General features: G+C 51.4%; 1 protein-coding gene across 1 annotated transcript in view; it reads right to left on the minus strand.

Moving 5' to 3' along the window:
- Nucleotides 1–16,100: 16,100 nt before the first annotated feature.
- Nucleotides 16,101–21,044, minus strand: part of SRRM4 (serine/arginine repetitive matrix 4) — a 163,521-nt gene continuing 158,577 nt past the window's right edge. The window contains exons 11-13 of the mRNA XM_068563593.1: nucleotides 19,035–19,145; nucleotides 18,220–18,357; nucleotides 16,101–16,439 (exon numbers count right to left, since the gene is read on the minus strand). Coding sequence (XP_068419694.1) covers nucleotides 16,166–16,439; nucleotides 18,220–18,357; nucleotides 19,035–19,145 — 523 coding nt within the window. The 3' untranslated portion in view covers nucleotides 16,101–16,165. The remainder of the gene's footprint in view (nucleotides 16,440–18,219; nucleotides 18,358–19,034; nucleotides 19,146–21,044) is intronic.

The raw sequence follows: 21,044 nt of genomic DNA on the forward strand, positions 1-21,044 counted from the left end.
CTGCTTCTCCTTCCTCCCAGGCTTCCCTTCCACAAAGCCCGGGGAGGGGGTGGGGAACCCACGCTCAGTGACCTCACCTCCCTTCTCATTTCAGGGATGATTGCGGCATTCAGGCCCGCAGGAGGGAAGAACTGCTGTGCAGCTAAAAATAGCAACAGCAATCATTAGCATTTATCTGGCACTTTCCATGTGCCAGGTTCTGTTCTAAGCACTTTAAATTTATGTGTATTAACTCAGCTAATCCTCCCTACAACTCCATGAGGAAGGGACTTTTATTATCCCCATTTAACAGATGAGGAAACTGAGGCACAGCGAGAGGATGTGTCTTGCTCCTGTCTATATGCCCAGTTAAGTAGCAGAGCTGGGATTTGAACCTCAGAAGTTTGGCTCCTGATCCCTCTGCTGTACTGCCTCTTGTAATCATAGTCACTGCTCACATTGATTGAGCACTGACTGTGTACCAGGCCCTGTGCCCAGCACTTTCATTCATCGCCTCAATGAATCCCTGTAGTTCAGAGAGGTGAAGCCACCTGCCCCGGGCCACACAGCTGGCTGAGGATTGGAACTCGAGCCAGTGGGATGTGGGAGCCCCCGGTAACCAGAATGGGACAATATTGCCCAGGCCTTGTCTGGCGATCCTCCCGCGTGCCTGTCGTCCTTTTCCGCCTGGGCGCTTGCTATGTTTCTGGGTGGGGCTGGGGAGGGGGCGATGCTACACCCCAGGTCCTGGAACAAGGGCTCCAAGGGTGCCATCCTCTTGGAGCTTTCACACAGGAAGGGCCACAATTAATCCCCAGACAGACAGCCCAGGGGGAGGGTGACATCACCCTGCATTCTGGAAACGGGGGCCCTGGGACGAGGAACAGCAGCCTAGATTCACACAGGTAGTGCCAGGACGAAGACCCAGGCTGATTCTGTGCTTTTTCTTTCCACTGCCGTGAGAAACCCAGGTTCTCTCCCTCCCCAGCCTTTACCCCTTCACCTGCAGGTCCAGCCACGATGGGGGTGGGGTCTGTGGGAGCTGCAGGGGGGGCTCTATGAAGCCCTCCAAGGCATGGCTTTCTGGATGTCATTTTTGCCTGAAGTTTGACCTACAACTCCAGGGGTTTGGACTCTTGTTCTGGGTGTGGAGGCGGATCCTGGCGGCCTCCCCGATTCACTCAGGCTCCAGGTCCAGGAAGACCCGGCTCAGAGTTCCCTCTCTTGGTCGCCCCCAGAGTCAGCTCATTCCCCAGCAAACAGGAGGCAAGGATGATCACGCCTTTTCTCCTTCCTTTTCTCAGCTCCCCTGTGGGCGACAGTAATGGGATTTCCAGCACCTTCAGCTCCATGAGAGCAGGGCCCTTGGGTGTCTCGTTCACAGCAACATCCCCTGTGCCCAGAAGGGCACCTGGTACATGACGGGAGCTCAGGAGATCTTGGCTGAGCAGATCATGTCTTATTCTCGCTGCGTCTGAACTGCCTTGCTACGTGTGACAGAGTCCACGCACAGTGACAGCACTGGGATATTAACTGAAATCTCTGGAGTGCCTAGAAGGTGCCAGGCACCAAGCCGAATGCTCTCCAAGCATGTTTTTACTCAATCTTTACAACAGCCCTCTGCCCTGCAGTTTGTACTATCATCACCCCAGTTTTCCTGATGAGGAAACTGAGGCTCAAGGCATGATGTAACTTGCCCAAGGCCACCAGCTTGTGGGCTCCGAACCCAGGTGTGTGTGAACTTCAAGCCCAGTGCCCCTTCTTCTGCTGCACGCCCATACAAACGCATGATTAACAAACAAAATAAAAAACAACCCGCATGGCCCCTCCCTTAACAAGTCGATACCCTCCTAATCCCATGCAGGTGGTGCTTATTAAGCTCTAGCTTCCTCCTGCCATTGTCTCCAAAGTTCTCTCCAGACTGCTTCCTCTGACCACCTCTAAAAGTAATTATAATAATCCTAATCACAATTAAAATAGCAAACATTTAACATTTTGTACCAGTTGTGCTTTATGTATCAACTTAATCCTCAGCCAAATTGCTCTAAAATCGGTATCATTATCTCCATTCATAGATGATGATATTGAGTCACAGAGAGGTTAAATAACTCTTTCAAGGCACACAGCTACTAAGTGGCAGAGCTGATACTCAAATCCAGGCACACTGGCTCCAGAGTCTGTGCTCCTAACCACTCAGTGATTCTGTGAATAACAACAATCAAAACAACGAAACAGTAATGAACCCACCATTATTCAAGACCAGTTATGTCAAGACTGAGCTCTGCTAAAAGCCCTGTCTGTCTTCTCTCTTCATTCTCATAAAAACCCTAAGAGGCAGTGGGATACTGTTACTCCTGTTCTATGTGGAAAAGTCTAAGGCACAGAGTCAGGTCTGTGCTGACTGGCTCCTAAGCCTATACCTTCAGCTGCCCAGTAAGCTGGGCCGCCTGGCCCCCGCTGTACGCCCGGCCAGAGCACCAGCTCTCCAAACCCAGCCGGGCCCAACAGACCGCAGCTGAGCTGCAGGTCACGGCCCACCTCTCCCTTCATCTTCTCACTGGGCCTTCCTCTCTAGAACTTTCTACCAGTCCGTCCAAACCTTCTCAGTAGAACAAACGACACCAGGGCACACTCACATTTGGGAGCCTGGAGACTGCCTGGGATGAGCCATCATGGTGTCAACCAGAGGATCCTTACGTGTTACTGACGTGAAAGCTGCTCAGAGCCGGGGCGGGGGCGGGGGCTCGGTGGACTCCGCAGAGGGGGTTGGATCTTAGCTGCCTCTGGCTCCAGAAGGGAGTCAGGGGTCAGCTCTCTCCACCCATCTTCAAAGATGGACAGCCCTGGCTAATGGCTCTCAGGGACCCCTTTACTTATTCCCCATTACTTATTCCTTTTATCAGGACTTCTGAGACCCCTTTCATAACTCAAATAGTTATTCTGAACCAGGGAACCAGATTTTTAAGGAGTGAGAGTGCCAGCATTGACCACTTATAAAAGACAGTAAAACATGGTGGGTAAGAATGTGAACACGCCCTGATTGAATCCTGTTAGCTGTGCTGCTCTGGGCAAGTGTCTTAGCCTCCCTGAATCTCTGTCTTGCCAGCTGTAAAATGGGGATGATAATAGTACCTGTCACACAGGGTAATTGTCAGCACAGGTTGTGAGGGGGACATGGTCGAGGAGGTGGGTATGGGCCAGATGACGTAGGGCCTCGTGGACCCCACTAAGGAGTTAGACTTTGTCCTGAGCACTTTGAAGATCCACTGACCTGTCTGGAGAGGGAGGGTGATGTGATGAGATGTGATGTTCCAGAAAAATCACGAGCTGCTCATGGAGAGTGTATTACAGGGCAAGACTCCAGGGAGACCAGCAAAGATTTTGTTGTAGGATCCGGGGAAGATGGTGGCCTGGGCTAGGAGAGGCCTGGCCTGTTGGCTCAGAAGAGGTGAAGGGTGGATATAATCCTTGATATAGTAAAGAAGGAGAAGCAATTTGACCACGTGATTGGATGGGAGGGGAGGGTTAGGAGTTTTTAGACCTGGGCGACCAGGTGGATGGTGGTGCCCTGCAATGAACATGTGAGGACAAGCAGAGGCGGGGAGTGAAGAGACCCATTAGTTCATTCACTCTTTTATTCATTCACTTCGTATTTGTTAAGTTCCTATGTGCCAAGCACCACCCTAGGGGCTAGAGAAATCAGTGAATGAGGTGAAAGTCTCTGCTCTCACATCTATCAATAAACAAATAATCCAATCAACAATTTAAATACCTTTAGATGCTGAAAAGTCTTACGAAGGAAGTAAAGGCTCTTAGTTACGTTTCTGATCTGATTTCCTGCTACCATCCACCCCTTGCCCCCTGAGCTGAAGTCCCAGTGGCTTTCTTTCTGCCCTTGGGACGGAAGAGCCACACTTATTCCAGTCCGAGGACCTTCCAGTCACCTGTGACACTCCTCTCCAAATCTCTGCATCTCTGGTTTCTCACTTTGTGTCTCTACTTAAATGTCGCTTACTTGGACAAACCTTCTCCTATCATGTTCTCTCACATCAGCTGGTTTCTTTTTCTTCATAGCCCTGGTCATTAACTGACAGTTACATTTTTTTTTTTTTAATAAGAATTCGCTTTTTTTTTTTTTTAAGATGTTTTCTGGCTTTATTTATTTATTTATTTATTTTTGGCTGTGTTGGGTCTTCGTTTCTGTGCGAGGGCTTTCTCCAGCTGCGGCAAGCGGGGGCCACTCTTCATCACGGTGCGCAGGCCTCTCACTATTGCAGCCTCTCTTGTTGCGGAGCACAGGCTCCAGACGCTCAGGCTCAGTAGTTGTGGCTCACGGGCCCAGTTGCTCCGCGGCATGTGGGATCTTCCCAGACCAGGGCTCGAACCCGTGTCCCCTGCATTGGCGGGCAGATTCTCAACCACTGCGCCACCAGGGAAGCCCTGACAGTTACATTTTACCACTCTATTATTTCGGGTTTTTTCTTTTTTTTTTTGTAATCCATCAGAATGAGAGCTTCACGAGGGCTGAGGGTGGGGACTTTTGTCATTTAGGGCTCTGTCCTTGGCACCTAAAACAGTACCTGGCACATCACTGGGATTCAGTACAATTCTGGGCACTTGGTAGGTAGCGATGCACTTCCAGACGCCATTGTGGTTGAGAAAAGCCATGTAACTAGTTGTGGCCAATGAATTGTGAGCAGAAGTGATGTCTGTCAATGCCAGTCCCAAGCATTTAATATAATAGCCCCAGGGAGACCTCAGCTCCATGAGGGCAGGACCCTTGGGTGCTTCCCCTTTCCTTCTGCACTCTGGTCACCAACATCATCAATGAGAGGCGTTCCCCTGCTGGATGGGAAATAAAGCTCTGTTCTCGTAAGACTCTGACGTTTGGGGTTTATTTGTTAGTACAGCATAACCCAGGCTATTCTGATGAATAGTTTTCCGAGTTCTGTCCTTTTGTGGCTGTTGGTGTTCCTTCAAGAGAACTTCTCGCTGCTATAGCGTCGTGCTGAGGGGTAAATCATTCTCTCTCCTCTATGGAGAGACCTGCCTGGGAAAGAGGTATCTATTCCTCCCAGTTTGGGACATTTATGCAGAATGCCATTACAAAGCACTTAGCAGAGGGTCACTCTGAGATCTCTGGGGAGAGCTGGAAAGTCTATAATCTTGAGGTCCCCTTTCCCAGATATCTCTGAGGTCAGTGCAGGAGGTGGTTTGACCAGTTGGTGACCGTGACACCAGGCAACTGCTTTGGAAACTTTTTTTTTTTTTTTAGGTCTGGGGATGACAGCTCTTAGGAGGGCTCAGCCTGAGAGCGTTCTCACGGTCTGTGCTGGGAGGGGGAGGAAGGTTGGCGTCTCTGGGAGGATGTACAGAGATGGACAAGGGGAGATATAAACATGATGTCTCCTTCTCAGGGCTGGCTTAGATTCACCCTGAATACGAGGTAGGATTAGCTTCAGCTGAGAACAACAGAGAGTCAAAATAACAGTGGCTATAAGAACAGAGAGGTTTCGTTCTTCCTAATATTAAAGTCCAGAGACATTCTGTCTGAGCTGGCACGATGCTGTGCTCCACGTGGTCCTTGGGGACTGACACCTTTCCATCCTACTGCCCCATCTGTATGGGCTCCATTCCCAAAGCCATCTCATGGACCAAGGAGCCACCTTGGCTCCAGCCATCATGTCCTCATTCCAGCCAGCAAGAAGAAGGAAGGGATGAGGAAGAAACAAAAAGCACACAACAAATCTCTTTTATAGAAACTTCTGGAAGCAACCATGTAAGAATTCTGCCTTTTCTCACTGGCCAAAATTAGCCACATGGCCACCCTAGCTGCAAGGGAGGATGGGAAATGCAGTCTTTATTCTGGGTGGCCCTGAGCCCAGTTAAAAATTGGGGTGGGGGTTATTACTGTGGATGAAAGGGCGATGGCTATCAGGAGGCAACTAGAAACTCTGCCGCATCTTGAGAGAGTAAAGACAGATTTTGCAGAAGAGTCCTAAAGGCTTCAGGTTGGGTTCTTTTAGAAAACTGGTGGGAAATATGTACTTCTCTGCACCAAAATGCTGATAGTTTCATACATAAACTTGGCATGGGATGTCAGATGATTCATGGACTCTCTGAAGCCCAAGCACAGGAGGTCATGGATTCCCTTAGGTTAAGATTACTTAACCTAGAGATAGGATTTGAGGTGAGAGAGACTCCAGGGAGAAAAGAAAACCTGCCATGAGTCACCTGGCCACAGGTTGGCCATAGTTATAGAAGGTTCAGAGCCAGGACTCAGAGGGAGTGGAAACCCCTGTTGCTCTGGGTACAAATACCTGAATGATGCCCCGTGTCCTTCCACTGGTGGAGGGATGTGAGAACTACTCTGGTAGAAAATGTGGATGAAATGTCAGGGTGGGGATACATGTGGGGGGATCGCCAAGCTCTGAGGAGAATCTGGATTCTTCTAAGTGGAGGAGATATTTATGGAGGGCGGCAGCTGGGAGCGCCTCTCTTGAGAACTCGGTGTTCGAGGTGATGAAAGGTGAGAAGAGAGGCTGTTTGAGCTTTTGCCAAGGTGACCCGGCACCATCCCAGAAACTTATCAGGAGGGTACCTAGGCAACTCAGCCAGCCTACCCCCAACCCCCAACTTTTTTAGGATCAGTAACAAGGACACTACCTCCATCAGGCCCTGGGCTAGGTGCTTACACGCATCACCTCTATCCATCTCCAGGGCACCCTTATGAGATCGATACTTTCATTGTCCCCATTGGAAACACGAGGCACCTGAGGCTCAGAGAGGTTAAGCCACTTACACAGAGACACTCAGCTAGGAAGTGGCAGAGTCAAGCTCAAACCCAGGTCTTTCAGACTCCCAAGCCCTCACTCTCAGAAACTGCCTTTAAAAAATCATGCCGTTTTCCCATATCCCCCAGAGCCTCACACGGTGCTGGGTGAACAGTAGATGCCCTCATCCGTCCGCCTCACACCCCATGCCGCCTCCTCTCACTCCCGGGGAGGGACGTAGCCCCTAGTGGGGACGGTGTGTGCACCAGAGATCCTGTGGGCCATGTCACTGCTTTGTCCTCCTAGCCACACTCCCCATCCCACACCCCACATAAAGTAAACATTCACCCGTTTAGAAATGCATGGGAATTGGAAGGGCAGGCGCAGAGCTGACAACTCCGAGCAGATTCAACTGCTTGGCAACCGGCCAGGGCCAGGGCCGGCACTTCCTGCCGGGCACACCGGGAGCGGGGATGAACGGGGCAGGCAAGGCTTCTGTCCTCTTGGAGATGGGCAGCGAACACATAAACAAGTAAACACACTACTTACAGATAGTAATAAGCGCCATGGAAGGAATGCACGGGATAGGCAGGGGGCAGAGCCCCACTCTAGGCAGGTGAAGTCGTTCCTCTGGTCCCGCACGCATGCAGTCGCCCCTGCCTGCGATCCCCGCCCCTCCCTCCTCTTTCTTAGGCCCCCTTTTCTGGCCTGGCCAACTCCACTCATTGCCCAGGCATTAGCCTAGATGTCAGTTTCTCTGCAATGCCTTCCTTGAACCCCCAAGGCTGTTTTAGGTGTCCCTTTGGACCCACCCTCATTCTAGCATCCAGCTGTGCCACCTACTAGCTGTGTGACCCGAGGCCCCCGTCTGTGCCTTAGTTTCTGCATCTGTAAAATTGGCATAAAATAACACCTACCTCATAAGGATGTGAGGTTGAAATCACATAAGTAATTTGTGTCAATATCCATGAAGCGCTTGGAATCGTGCCCGGCACAGAGTAGGTCCTCTGCAAGAGTGGCCGTTGTTCCTTGTGTTCTCAGTGCCACGATGGCAGCTCGTACCACACCACAGGATATCATCAAATCTGGACGGCAGATGACATCTTAGGTGCCACCTAACTCAGTGGTTCTCAGTCCTGGCTTCATATTAGAATGACCTGGGAAGCCTTTAAAAAGATGGCTGACTGGCAACCACTCTTGGCGATTCTCATTTGGGGTGGGGGGGTGGGCCTTGAGCGTGGCTGGTTCTATAAATGTCACAGGTGTTTCTAATGTAGAGCCAGGGTTGAGAAACACCGGTCTAAGCCAACCTCTTTTATCAGGTGGAGTAACTAGGGCCCAGAGAGGGCTCGGTTTGCTCTCCTCATGAAGCCAACTAGGGGCCCCTGCCTCTTGGGGACTTTTATTTTCTGATGTTGCCCCCACCCCCTGCTTGTCTGCTTGTCTTCACCCGGTGGAGGGGCTGCGTGTGCCCCTGCGGCTGGAGAAGTTTAGGGTTTACGCTGCCTCTGCTCCATCCCTGGGCAGCCGCCAACCTGGCCGGAAAGAGAGGCACTTCTGGAAGCAGGGCTGTCTCCCCTGGAGACTGGGAGGGCTGGGTCACCTGTTCAGGCCAATCGCAGGAAGAAAAAAACACAAGAGCCCCGTAACTGGGAGCCAGAACACGGAGAGAAGGGCGAAGACCTCCTCCACGAGTCACTAGGAGGCGGCTGGCATCACAGGGACCACCTCCTGGCAGACACGTTTTCCAGAAAAAGTCGTCAGAGGCCCTTAGGGAGGGCTGGCTCTGAGCAGATGGGGCTCACACCTTCGGGAGTAGAGAGGTGCAGCAGAAATGGCCCTGCAGCCCACAGACCTCAGTTCAAATACCCACTAGCAACATGGACTTCCCTGTCTGAGCCTCAATTTTCTGCTCTGTCAAATGGGGCCAAATGGGGTTTAGGAAAATGAACTAAGTTAATGCATGCAAAGGGCTTGACACATAATTGACCCATAAAAGGTAATTATTATTATTATATTATTATTTATTGATGAAGCCTCAAAAGAGGACACTGGTGGTTGCCTTAACCAAGCCAATTTGGGAAGGAAGGAATCAGTGTGCATGAGGTGGGGCAGGGGGCACGGGGCAGGGAGGGAGTGGTGATAGATAGCTTTGGATCTACCCCAGGGAGGTGATCCCATCCAAATGACTCCCAAGGAAGATTTCCAGAGGGATGGTGGTAACCTGTTCTGTTCCATCTTTCTCCCGTAGCTAATTAATAACACACTCGCGTGTAAACAAGAGGCTGAAACAACCTCCCAGTAGCCCTTGGGGGTACAGGTGAGCGTGGGGCGGAGGCACGTCCTCCTCTCTGGCCCCCGGGATGATATAGTGTGTGTGTGTGTGTGTGTGTGTGTGTGTGCGTGTAATTTTTTGGACCCACATAGTGTTTGAGAAAAGAATGAGTTATGAACATTTTAAACATCAGGAAATTCTATCTAAAAATTCAGGGTCTCTTGAGAACTTGGGAGATGTGGCAACACCAATATGAGAGCTCTCCCTGGCAGTGGTATATTGGGCTCCCCGGTTGAGTCCCAACCCCGTACACTTCCTCACCTGGCTGTCCCTATGGGCGTTTTCAACCCCTGTTCTCCACGGAAAGAAACTTTCACACCCGACACTGAGAACATTTCCGGAGGCCTCCACGGGGTCTCGGGGGGCCCCCCACTGTTCCGAGCTGGTTACTTTAGGCTGTCTTTCCGGATGCCCCTCCCATAGCTCAGTTTAGGAAGTAGTCATCATGCTCACTAACATTCACTGAGCGCGTTGCATGCACTCAATTTGTTTTTTTTAGAGCCACCAATGGGGTGTGGTCCTTGCTCCGTGGCACACCGCTAATAATGACGGGGTCCAGACTAGAATCCAGGTCTCTGGACTCCCAAATCTGTGCCCTGCGCTGAGCTTCCTCCTGACCGTGAAGGCCTCGGAGAAAAACCATTGTACCAAAGGAAAGTGGTCACTTACTGCATAAGCAGATGTGTTGTAGGGCAGAGCAGTGAACAGCCTGGGGTCTGGAGTCAGCCTGCCGGGATCCTATCATCGATTCTGTGACCTTGGCCTGGTGACTTTGCTTTTCTGGGCCTCAGTCTCCTTCTTGGTAGAAAAGAGATCTTAATACCTATACCTAATATAGGTTGTGCTGAAGACTAAGGTAAAAAGGCTTAGGGAAAGGTGGCTGCTATGAATGTGTGTATGAACCCAAAATACTTACAGGCTTGCTTTGAGGAAAGGAGCGAGACGGGCACTGCGATGATGTGTAGCACAAAAGCAGGTGCCGCCTGGCTCTTCTCTGTCCCCGTCTCCCAGCCACCCCCCCCACCCCCCCCCCGCTTCCGGGCACTCTATGCAGACAGAGGACGCTGGGCCGCGGATGAGAACACCATACCATGGAACCTTTTATTAGAACAGAGACACGTTTCGTACACGCTGAAAAAAATCGGAAACCTCGGGTAGGTTATGCTTAGCTGTGGACACCAGATATCAAACAAGCCATGGCCACTGTGTCACTGGGTAGAGGACAGGGTCCCAGGATGCTCGAGAACACAGGAGCTTCTCCCCCTCTGACGTGGGCACGCGGGCAGAGGACGGCTGCTCAGGCTGAGCTGGGCTGGTGGTGGGTCCCCCAGGTTGGGGTTTTCCAGGTGGGAGTTCCAGCCCCCGATGTGGATCAAGCCCCCAGGGCTGATGTGGTAGATTTTACTAGGTCCTTGGCCAATGACTGCTGGAGGAAACAGCTGGGTATTGGGAGAGAAAAGATACAGCACACAGAGAAGTCCTCACAGCCTAGGCCTGGAAAGAAAGAGCTACCGAGAAGAGCGTGGGTGGGGCGTGGAGTCAGGCAGATCGGAGCTCAAGGGAGCCTGGGCACGTCAGTTCCCCCTTCCCAGGCCTCAGTTTTCTCATCTGAAAAGTGGAAATATGACCTGTGTCACTGGCTTGTTTGAACAATTGTACAAAACATGGCCTGACACGACACACGGTGGTGAAATCCAGAGCACGGGCAAAGCCATCCTGGTCTCTCCTTTGAATACACTGGATGGCTGGGCTTGGAGAGAAGTTCAAGCTCATACAGAGGGCTTTAACCCAGGCCGCAAGAGTTCCCAGGGGGCAGCACCTGGAGGTCTCCCGTGTCTGCCTGCGGGACTCAGCTACTCCCACCTCACCCTGCAAATGGAGTCCATGCCCTGCTTCTTTATTTTCTTCTGGCCCTTCAACCTACAGAAGACACGAGAGACCCTATATCTGACAGTTTGGAACTCACAGCATCAGAGTTAGAAGCCCCTCCCCTCCACCCTGCCAAGAACACTTAGGCCAAGCCCCATTTTACAGATGATAAGACTGAGGCCTGAGAACCACTCCATTTCACCCAGACAGACACACATACAGGCAAGAGAACCACAAAAGAATGCTGTTCCCATCTCTTTGGCTCAGCTCGTTAGAAGATGAGGCATAGCTTTTCTTGGCCACAGAAAAGCAATTACAATTTTTTGTTCTCTCTCTCTTTTTCAAAGAGTTGTGACTTTTTAATAGAAGTTAAGTTTGTGCGCAAGCATTTCATTCCTCAATTAATTTCCATCTCAGTGAGGACTTCCCGGAGATAACCAGTGTTTTAGTTCCATTTGAGCTTAATCTGTATGAATGAAGCCTCCATTTCCACCAATTCCAATTTGCTGGGTGATTCTAGCACTCATTACCTGGGCGATAACGTCCCCACTGCAGACAGCTGCACCCGGAGCTGAGAGACGGACTGATTTCCAATAGCAATTCGGGAGAAGAGGTGGTCCTTCACCTCTCCCAATACCACTCAATAAATAGGAAATAAATTATTAAATAAGCCACGTTCTGATGAGGGATCCCCATCATGGTATTTACAATGCAAAACAACTACCACCAACAAACAAAACAAAAAAACCCCCTAAAAACCAAAAATAACCCAAAACAACAGCCACAGACAGAGGGGAGACAACAACTCCATCAGTATCACTGGCTCATGGGTGCGGAAGTGAGAAGGAAGAGGTCACAACAAAGCATTGCTTGACGACACTGCGTCTACCCTAAACTCCTCAGCTGGACACTGTTGGCCAGTGGGAGAGGAGGTGTGGTTTGAGGAGCCTTTTTTGTTTTTCTTTCTTTTTAATCAGACAAAATTTTCTATTCAGCTGGAGAAGAAAACAAAGCAAGACACATGCACCTGAGACTATTTTGAATATTCGTGGAAAGGAATACAGCAGAAGAAAAGATGGAAGTGGGACTCGAGAAGAAAAAAATGTGCTTTCAAACCTTTGGAATCACCCCAAATGTTGGCCTCTTCAAGCAACGCCTTTTGGAAAGGAAGACGGGTCTAAGTAAATGAAGAGATGGGGGCTCGCTGAGACTGAGACCCTCGTGTCTTTCAAACATCATAATTTCCGTTTTATTTTTAATCTTTTGCTTCTGAAAGATTGACTTTCCATCAAAGAAGGGACGACGTGGAGGTAGGAATGCAGTCCAACCTGGATGTCCCTGGGTGGGGGATTTGAATTAGCTTTTCTGAATCAACTGGAGGGAGTTCACATATTGCTTTTAGGTTTTATTCTCATGATTGAGAACCTCCTAAAAATGTTTGAGGATGTTTTCCTTTTTTCTCTAAGTCTTAGTGAACTCACGCTGTCTTTGAAGAATTGCCCAGGCCTCAGGTCAACGTTTAGGGTTGTATCTCAAAAATTCCTCCACTACTCAAAGGTGGAAACTTTGGCCCAGAGAAAGGAAGCAATTTGCCTAGCTCCACTCATCCAGGGAATATCCATAGCAGGCAGGTCAAAGGGCTGAATGTTGCTTGACCTCAAACCACATCTCCCTCCCTTCTTCCATACTGCTTTTAAAAATAAGTCCTCACCATGAGCAGGCTTGAGGCAATCTGTCTTATCCCCTGGAAGCAGAAGTGTAATGAAGGTGAAGTAGGCAGAGGAACAGCAGTGCCAGGGATTGGGAGCTCTGGTTAAACAAGGTTTACCAGTGGCCCCCAAACAGTTTTATTTTTGGATGGAAAAAAAGGAAATGTAAAGGAAATTCGAGAAACACACCAAGTGACAGGGAGGGGACAGATTTTTCTCCCAGGAGGCATTTAAGCTCTTGCAAACTTTCCCAGGCTAGGGGTACCCCCTTGCTTGGGTTAGGGCAGAGTAAAGTCACACTGCCAGGGAAACAATCAGGGATGTTGCAAAAGTCTCACCAAACCCAAAGCTGGACCAGGCGAGCTGGCCATGTCAAGGCAGTGAAGAGCGACTTTGGAAAGGGCAGGAGCCCCCTCCAGCCAGCAGCCAGAAGACACTGCTAGTTGGTCAGAGAGGCAGGGCTGGTCAAGACCTCTGGATCCTGGTTCCCAGGACAGGTTCCAAAATGACCTTCTTGGTGGGAACTTCCGGCTGCTCCTTTCATCTTGTTTGTTTTGTTTTCTAATTTCAGAAATAGTTGTGTGCTCTCTTCTGAGATCACAGAAAAAGGCTTTTGCTTTGGGTTTGTGTGTCTCTCCCAGGATGGCTGATAACCTCGTCACAAGGCAGGCGTGTCCCCAGAGCAGCCTTGAGCTCTCAGGGGATGGGGAGAAATTAGCTAAGGGGGAGTCAGAAGCATGTGTAACTTACATGAAACCAACTAGGTAGGCTCAGAAGAGCAAATGATCTCACCCACTAACTGTGTGCCCTGGAACAAGGGTGAGATTAAGATGTGCACATCTGTCTCACATTGGCTGCCTTCCTAAAGGACTTTCACAGGTGATTTAGACTCTGCAGCTTTTGCCTTACATGCTAACTTTAGACTCTAACCCCCATGTCAGCTGTGACTCTACCATGTCAGGTCAGCACCTTAGCTCGTAAGCCTCTTGACTGTTTTCATCTTTCTGGTACCTCAGTTAGGTAGCTGGGTGGGGGGGGGCAGGGGGCTGGAGCGCAGGCCTGAACCTCACCAGACGTGGACTTAGTCATGAACCCTTGGTCTGAAGCGCTTCCGGGCCACCTCCAGGGTGTTCCAAGCTTAGAGCTCTGTGAGTCTCCCCTTCAGGGAAAAAGGCCAACATTCCCATCCACATCCAGCCTCTCAAAACCCATCCATGGAGACATAAGGGAAAAAAAAGAGAGATGCACAAAAATACTGTAGAAGTTCCCCCTCCTCCCCAAACACACAGACACACACACACACACACACACACACACACCCCTCTCCATATAAATAAATACTTGAATGCTGCTAACGGCAACTGAGAGAGCGAGAATCCCATAAATAAATAAATAACCATAAATAAATAAATAAGATAAATAAGAGGTTTGCTAGGAGCCCCCGGCAAAATGATCCCCTAGAGTTGCTTGAAGGAAGGCAGTCTGGACCGGGGGGCCGGCTCTTGGGTCTCTCACTGCTGTCCTGCTAAGGAGGTTCTGTGGCTCCAGAAAGCCTTTGTCTCCATGGAGACTGGAGTCCAGTCTGGACTCCTGGGCGGGGAAGAAGGTTATTTACAGTTGCTGTACATGCCCTCCCAGGGCACCTGCCCCTGGCCCAGGCACCTGCCATCAGGCCTTCTGCGGTGATAGCACTGGCATCCATTAGTCTTGGCGGGTGGGGCCCAGGTCTGGGCCAGAGGGCATCGTGGAAAGGCCAGGTCCTCCACTGCCGCCCTGGCGCCTGGCCCCGCTCGCTCTCCCAGTGGAGGAAGGACTTTCCGGTTGGCTGCAGGGCAGTTTCTGGACCCACGGGCTGATGTGATGGGAAAGACCGGGAGGGAGGATTTCACTGCTTCCAAGAAAAAGGATTTTTTTTCAAATGTTCCCCCCCAACCCCCCGGGGGTGTAAGGGATAAAGAATGTTTGGCTTCTGCTTCCCAAAGCCCCAGCATCCAAAGCTGGGAACTGTCCCTTTCACCCTCTCCCTCCACGCCCTGTCCTGCTGCTGTTGGCACCACAAACTGGAAACTCACCCGCAAGGCTCCGGAAAGCCAGTCAGCTGGTGAGGGGGATGCCCAAGAGTTTATTTTAAGGATCTTCTCCCTCATGCCCCTGTTCTCAGGGCCTTCCATGGGTGAAGCAGCTGGTGGTATTTGTGTGTTGGAGATCAACTTACCCTCGCTGCCCAGCCCTGGGCGGGGGAAAGTGGGGCGAGGGCAGGAATGAAGGTGGGGCTTTCCCGAGCTGATACGAAACTCCGGAAACCAGTGGGAGCTGCGGAGCATCCAAGCCCCTTTCCCCCAGACTCTCTGGATTTGGATCTTTTCCCCCAAACCTGAGCTGCTGTGCCCCATCCTGGCAAAATTCCTGAAAGGCAAAGGAGGTGACTTAGGCTGAGGGTGGGTGGGTGCTGGGCTGCACTGGGGGGGATCCAGGGTGTGGCAGTCTGGGCAGTGAGGAGGGGGCAGGCAGGCGCCAACCGGAGGGTAAGGCCAGACAGGCTGGCGCTGCAGACTGGCAGCTGGCCACGGCACTGGTGAACGTTCAGCAGATGGTCCCGTGGAATGAAGCTGCTGCCAGCTAACAGGGCTGAGGCAAACTTGGGAAGTGGGGCCGCAGACCAGGCTGTCCTGACTGTCCGCCGTGCCTGTTCTCAGAGGTCGCCGGGTCCGTGTGAGCCGCCAAGAGGCATTTCGTGTAAACGGTGCGGCGGCCTCCCTCCCCGGCTAGAAACTACTGGGCCCGTCTTCCTGACCACGTGGAGGTACTGCGGGCAGCAGACTGACACCCTCCTTTTTGCTTCTACACTCACGGCCCGAGAGTCCATCTCCTATCTCCCGACACCTACCACCAACTGAAATGTCCATGTCCCCTACCCACGTGTCTCCCTTTCTAGGACCCAACAGCCTCTAGCTTTGGCTCTGGCCTATGTGGGGAGCTGAAAGGCCTGGCCCCTCTCCTGGGCCTGAAGTGCCCTTGGTCTCTTCTAACATCCACCCCTCACTCCCATCGGGGTCCCTACACATGCAGCCATGAGACTGAATGAGAGGAGAATGAGGGCAGGTGTGAGGAAGTACCACTGGCCTTCGTATGCAGCCTGCCAGCAGTGGGCGAGCAGAACTCTCTCTACATTTTCCTGGCCAGACCCAAACTTTTGAGTCACGGACCCAACGCTTCTTACAAACCTTTGAGGTTTCTCTGTGCCAACAGAAGGTGGTTCACTCCATATGCTCAGGCCTGAGTTGAGCCCCAGGGTGGTGTGGCGGAGGCTCCTGGGAGCTCGACATAGAGGCTGAAGCCCCCATACCCTCTTTTCCTCCCGCCCCCAGGAGTGCAGGAAGGACAGGGCTCAGGAGCCCTCAAAGTCTGTACCAAGGAGAAGGCAGGGTGGGCAGGGAGTGGGGGAGGCTGGCAGAGTGAAAGGGGCACCACAGGCAGCTGGCTCAAGGGAGGGCCTTTGCTTAGCGCCTTGTGCTGGAGTAGCTGTCTGCTGAGCTGTAGCTCCGGCTCCGGCTCCGGCTCCGGCTCCGAGAGCCCAGGCTGGGGCTGCGGGAGCTGCAGCTGCTGCTAGTGTGGGTCCGGCTGCGGCTGCGGCTGCGGCTGCGGCTGCGGCTGCGGCTCAGGCTCCGGGAAGAGCTTCGGCTGGCTGAGCGGCTGTACCAGGAGGACGCGCTGCTGAGGCCGCTGGACGAAGAGGGGCTGGGCCGGTAGTAGGGGATGGGGCGTTTCCGGGCACTGCAGGGACCAGAGGGAGAAGGCATGAGGGCAAGGCTCCTCCCAGCCTCAATCCGGGAGCACAGGCACTGTCCCAAGAGACATTTCCCAGCTCCTCAGGGGAAAAAAATTCCCATACTCTTCCCTTGCAGTCCTGAGAACATCAAGGAGATGCTTTCAGTCTACTGCTGATATGTTTTGAAAAGTCATAATCTCACTTTTTTTTTTTTTTAACACAGCAAGGCTGGGCTCAGAGAGAACCTCCAGCTGGCAACAGTTTTGTTTTGCTATTTTTATTTTTACTAGAACCTTCTATTTATGGCAAAAAGAAGAGGCTGATTTTCCACTCACTGCAGTGCATCAAGTTTCTTTTTGAAATAAATGTATGGACCACTTAAAAAAAGAGCACATCTATTTACAGAAAATTAAGTAAATGGTACACTTAATAATCAGACAAGGCAAAAGTGGGGGATGGAAGTTTGGGAAGCACTGAATGGGTTCATCAAGATGGACTACTTGGGGTTGAGTACGGAAGCCAGAGCGTCTTTTGGAAATGCCACTCTTCATCTCAGCCTTCCTCCAAGTCCATTCCAAGGATACCTTCAAAAGTCAAGGCAGTGGGTGTAGGACTCCCTTCCTGTGTGCCAGGCCAAGGCAGGGTGTTCTGTGAGACACTTGAGAAGGCAATGCCATTACCCTGCCTTACTACCTGGGGCACAAGTTCTTTTTCCCCCTTCAGGTCTTCTCCAGGGAGTAGGCATGGGTAGCCGGGATCCTTGTGGGTCTCTGGACTGAGTAGCTGACCCTTGGAGGACCAGGAGGAAGACCAACCGATTGTCAAGAGCCATTTTTAGGGTAACATTCAGCCATTCTCTCCATTTCAAGGCCTGAGAAATCTGTGTCCATTTAGACCTCAGGCTTCTCTTCTAGGGCCTTTCTCATCCAAGACTTTATCTGTTACAGGAATCTTCATCCATCTAGTCTGACCATTCAATCCATCACAGTGGAATACAGTGGGTTCTAGTGTCCTGCATGTAAGTTTATAAACTGCATTCACATCTCTTTGCCCCTTTTCATTTCATCCTTATGATGCTTCTGGGAGTTATTTCCTCCAATAGCTCATGGGTGAGAAAACTTAGATTCTGGGAGGTGAAGAGACTTTCCCAGCTCACCTGGAAAGTGGCAGAGCCAAGATTCCTCTCCAGAACAGTGCTCCTCCCCTTACCCACTAGGGCTCCCTCCCGGTCTTTTTGGCACCTAAACAATCCTATTTGCCCTCCCTACACTTGGTTCAGGGTATAATTACCTATGGGTCTATTCAAGCCTTGCATCCGGGCGTGTGGGTCTAAGGGCGGAGGTCTGTGGCCACCGCCTGGCTCCGCCCCCACGCAAAGTCCCGGTTCTGTTCCTTGCTTGGGTCCCCATTCCAAGGCCCGACCTCTTTCTATGGCCCAGCCCCGCCTCCCCCGCCCCAGCTGCATGCGCAGATTCCGGCCACACCCGATTCCTCCGGCTGGGCTCACCCCTTTGCCCGCCACTGCATTCTACCCCGCCCCGCCGGCCTAGGCCCCGCCTCCATGGCCCCGCCCCTTCTTGCAAGCCCGCACGGTGGCTGAGGGTGCTGACTCGCCCGAGGCTTTGAACAGAAACTTCATTTCGGTGGCTGATGGGGGGGGCAGGGTGTCCCTGAGCTCCCACAATCCTGCAGTCCAGCCCTAAGGAGGCGTGGGGAGAGTGTGAGACCCCAGCGGGTGGGAAGGGAGTGGAAGTGAGGGCGGAGGTGGGTGCCTCCTGGCCTCACCTCGTTATCCTCCGCGCCTCCAGGTGGCTCGGGGAGTCTCTCCGGCGCTTCCGCATGGGCGAGTAGGACCGACGTCTCCGCCGCGCTCGCTCGCGCTCCCGCTGCGAACCCTTCTCGCTGTACTTCGGGTCCCGCTCCCTGAAGGGGTGCGGTGGGGATGTTACTGGGGAGCTGGGGCTGGCCTGGCTTTTCGGTGGGAGGGGGGCACTCACTTCCTCCTTACCTTTGCCCTCCCCCCCCCCCCCCCGCTGGGGCAGGGCATGGGGTCTGCACGGGGCCCCTAGGGAGGTGGGAGGGAAAATGACCCGGCTGTGGGGAGAGTCTGCATGGATGGGTGGGTACCCGGGGTGGGGAGGGAGGGCCCTGTAGCTGGGCGTGTGTAGGGGTGTCAGCCTTTGAAGGTGGGCATTGCAGGGTGAGGATATGACTGTTAAGTGGGCCCAGGTGCCGAGTAAGAATCAGAACTGGGGGGTCTGGACATAGGGATGAGGGGTAGTATTAGGTGTGCGAAGAGTCTGAGGGCTGGGGTGTGGCCGTTGGAGTGTTTGGGGTGAGTACATGAGAACGCTGGGATGTACTGGGGGCCTCTCTGCCTCTCCAGACACGACAAAGGGAACCACTAGGATGCTGAGTCATCTCCCATACGTAACCGGGCAGGGCTTGACCTGAGAGGAACTCGCGGGGCTTGGGCGACGCTCCAGAGAAGCGAGTCGAGGAGGCGGTGCCAGACAGGCGGATCTGAGCAAAGGAGTGGGGACTGGGAGGCGGGGCCTAGCCTGACGGGCGGAGTCAGTGCCTGGGGGCGGGGCCGGTACCTGCTGGGACTGTAGCGGGAGTAGCTGGGGCTGCGGCGGGACCTACAGCTTCTGCTAGGCGGGCTCCTCTTGCCAGAGCTGGAGGAATAGCTGGGAGAGCGGGAGGAGGACCTGGAAGAGAGGAGACAGCCTCTGAGGGGCCTGCTGAGCTCTGCTGGGCTTGCCCCGCCTGTCCAGCATTTTATTCAGCTGGTCTCCAGGCCTTTTTATTTCTGGAGGCCAGATGAAGGAACCAAGCCCTTACCTGAGGATGAAATCCCTTCCCTTTTGGATGGTTAATAATGATATCAACAACTTCCCCTTACTGAGTTCTTCCTATCCTGGCCACGTGTTAGCTGTGTGACCTTGGGCAGGTGATTTCACTTCTCTGGGCCACTATTTTCTGATCTGTAAAGTGGGGGTAATTGTACTTACCCCATAGAATTGTAAATTAAACGTGTAAATTAGGGTAAATTACTTAGCATCTTGGCATATAGTCAGCACAGGAAATGTTTATTATTATATGATTATTATATATTCTATGTGCCAGATTTTGAACTAATTTTTTTTTAAATATCTTTATTGGAGTATAATTGCTTTACATATATCCCCATATCCCCTCCCTCTTGAGCCTCCCTCCCACCCTCCCTATCCCACCCCTCTAGGTGGTCACAAAGCACTAAGCTGACCTCCCTGTGCTATGCAGCTGCTTCCCACTAGCCATCCATTTTACATTTGGTAGTGTATATATGCCCATGCCACTCTCTCACTTCGTGCCAGCTTCCCCTCCCCCCACTGTGTCCTCAAGTCCGTTCTCTACATCTGCGTCTTTATTCCAGCCCTACCACTAGGTTCATCAGTACCGGTTTTTTTCGATTCCATATATGTGCGTTAGCATGCGGTATTTGTTTTTCTCTTTCTGACTTGCTTCACTCTGTATGACAGACTCTAGGTACATCCACTTCATTACAAATAACTCAATTTCGTTCCTTTTTATGGCTGAGTAATATTCCACTGTATATATGTGCCACATCTTCTTTATCCATTCATCTGCTGATGGACATTTAGGTTGCTTCCGTGTCCTGGCTATTGTAAATAGTGCTACAATGAACATTGTGGTACATGTATCTTTTTGAATTATGGTTTTCTCAGGGTATATGCCCAGTAGTGGGATTGCTGGGTCATATGGTAGTTCTCTTTTTATTGAACTAATGTTTTGTATATATTATCTCATTTAATCCTCAGCACTTCCTAGGGTTAGGTACTATTATCAATCCCATTCTATAGATGAGGACACAGAGGCAGAGAGAGATGATATATTGGGTTGGCCAAAAAGTGCCTTTGCTTTTTAAGTAAAAATAAAAGACACAGTTTTCATTTTCACCAGGAACTTTATTGAACAACATATTCACCCTTTTGTTCCACTACCTTCTGCCATTTTTCAGGCGACTTCATAATTCCATCTTCCCCAAACTTTTTATCTTTTTGAGCAAAGAACTGTTCCAGATGCCTTTTACAGTCTTCCAGGGAATTGAAATTTTTTCCATTAAGAGAGTTTTGTAAAGACCTAAATAAATGGAAACCTGAAGGTGCAATGTCTTATTCAAAGGCGGCGGATAAATCAGAACTTCCCAACCAAGCTGTAACAGTTTTTGCCTGGTCATCAAAGAAACATGTGGTCTTGTGGTATCCTGATGGAAGATTATGCGTTTTCTGTTGACTAATTCTGGATGCTTTCCATTGAGTGCTGCTTTCAGTTGGTCTAATTGGAAGCAGTACTTGTTGGAATTAATTGTTTGGTTTTCCAGAAGGAGCTCATAATAGAGGACTCCCTTCCAATCCCACCATATACACAACATCACCTTCTTTGGATGAAGAACTGCCTTTGGTGTGGTTGTTCATTTCGCTTGCCTCATGGATCTCTTCCGCTCCAGACAACTGAACAGTATCCACTTTTCATCGCCCACCGCAATTTGTTTTAAAAACGGAACGTGGGCTTCCCTGGTGGTGCAGTGGTTGAGAGTCTGCCTG

This window comes from Eschrichtius robustus, chromosome 14, assembly GCF_028021215.1.
Source record: "Eschrichtius robustus isolate mEscRob2 chromosome 14, mEscRob2.pri, whole genome shotgun sequence".
Taxonomy (NCBI): Eukaryota; Metazoa; Chordata; class Mammalia; order Artiodactyla; family Eschrichtiidae; genus Eschrichtius; species Eschrichtius robustus.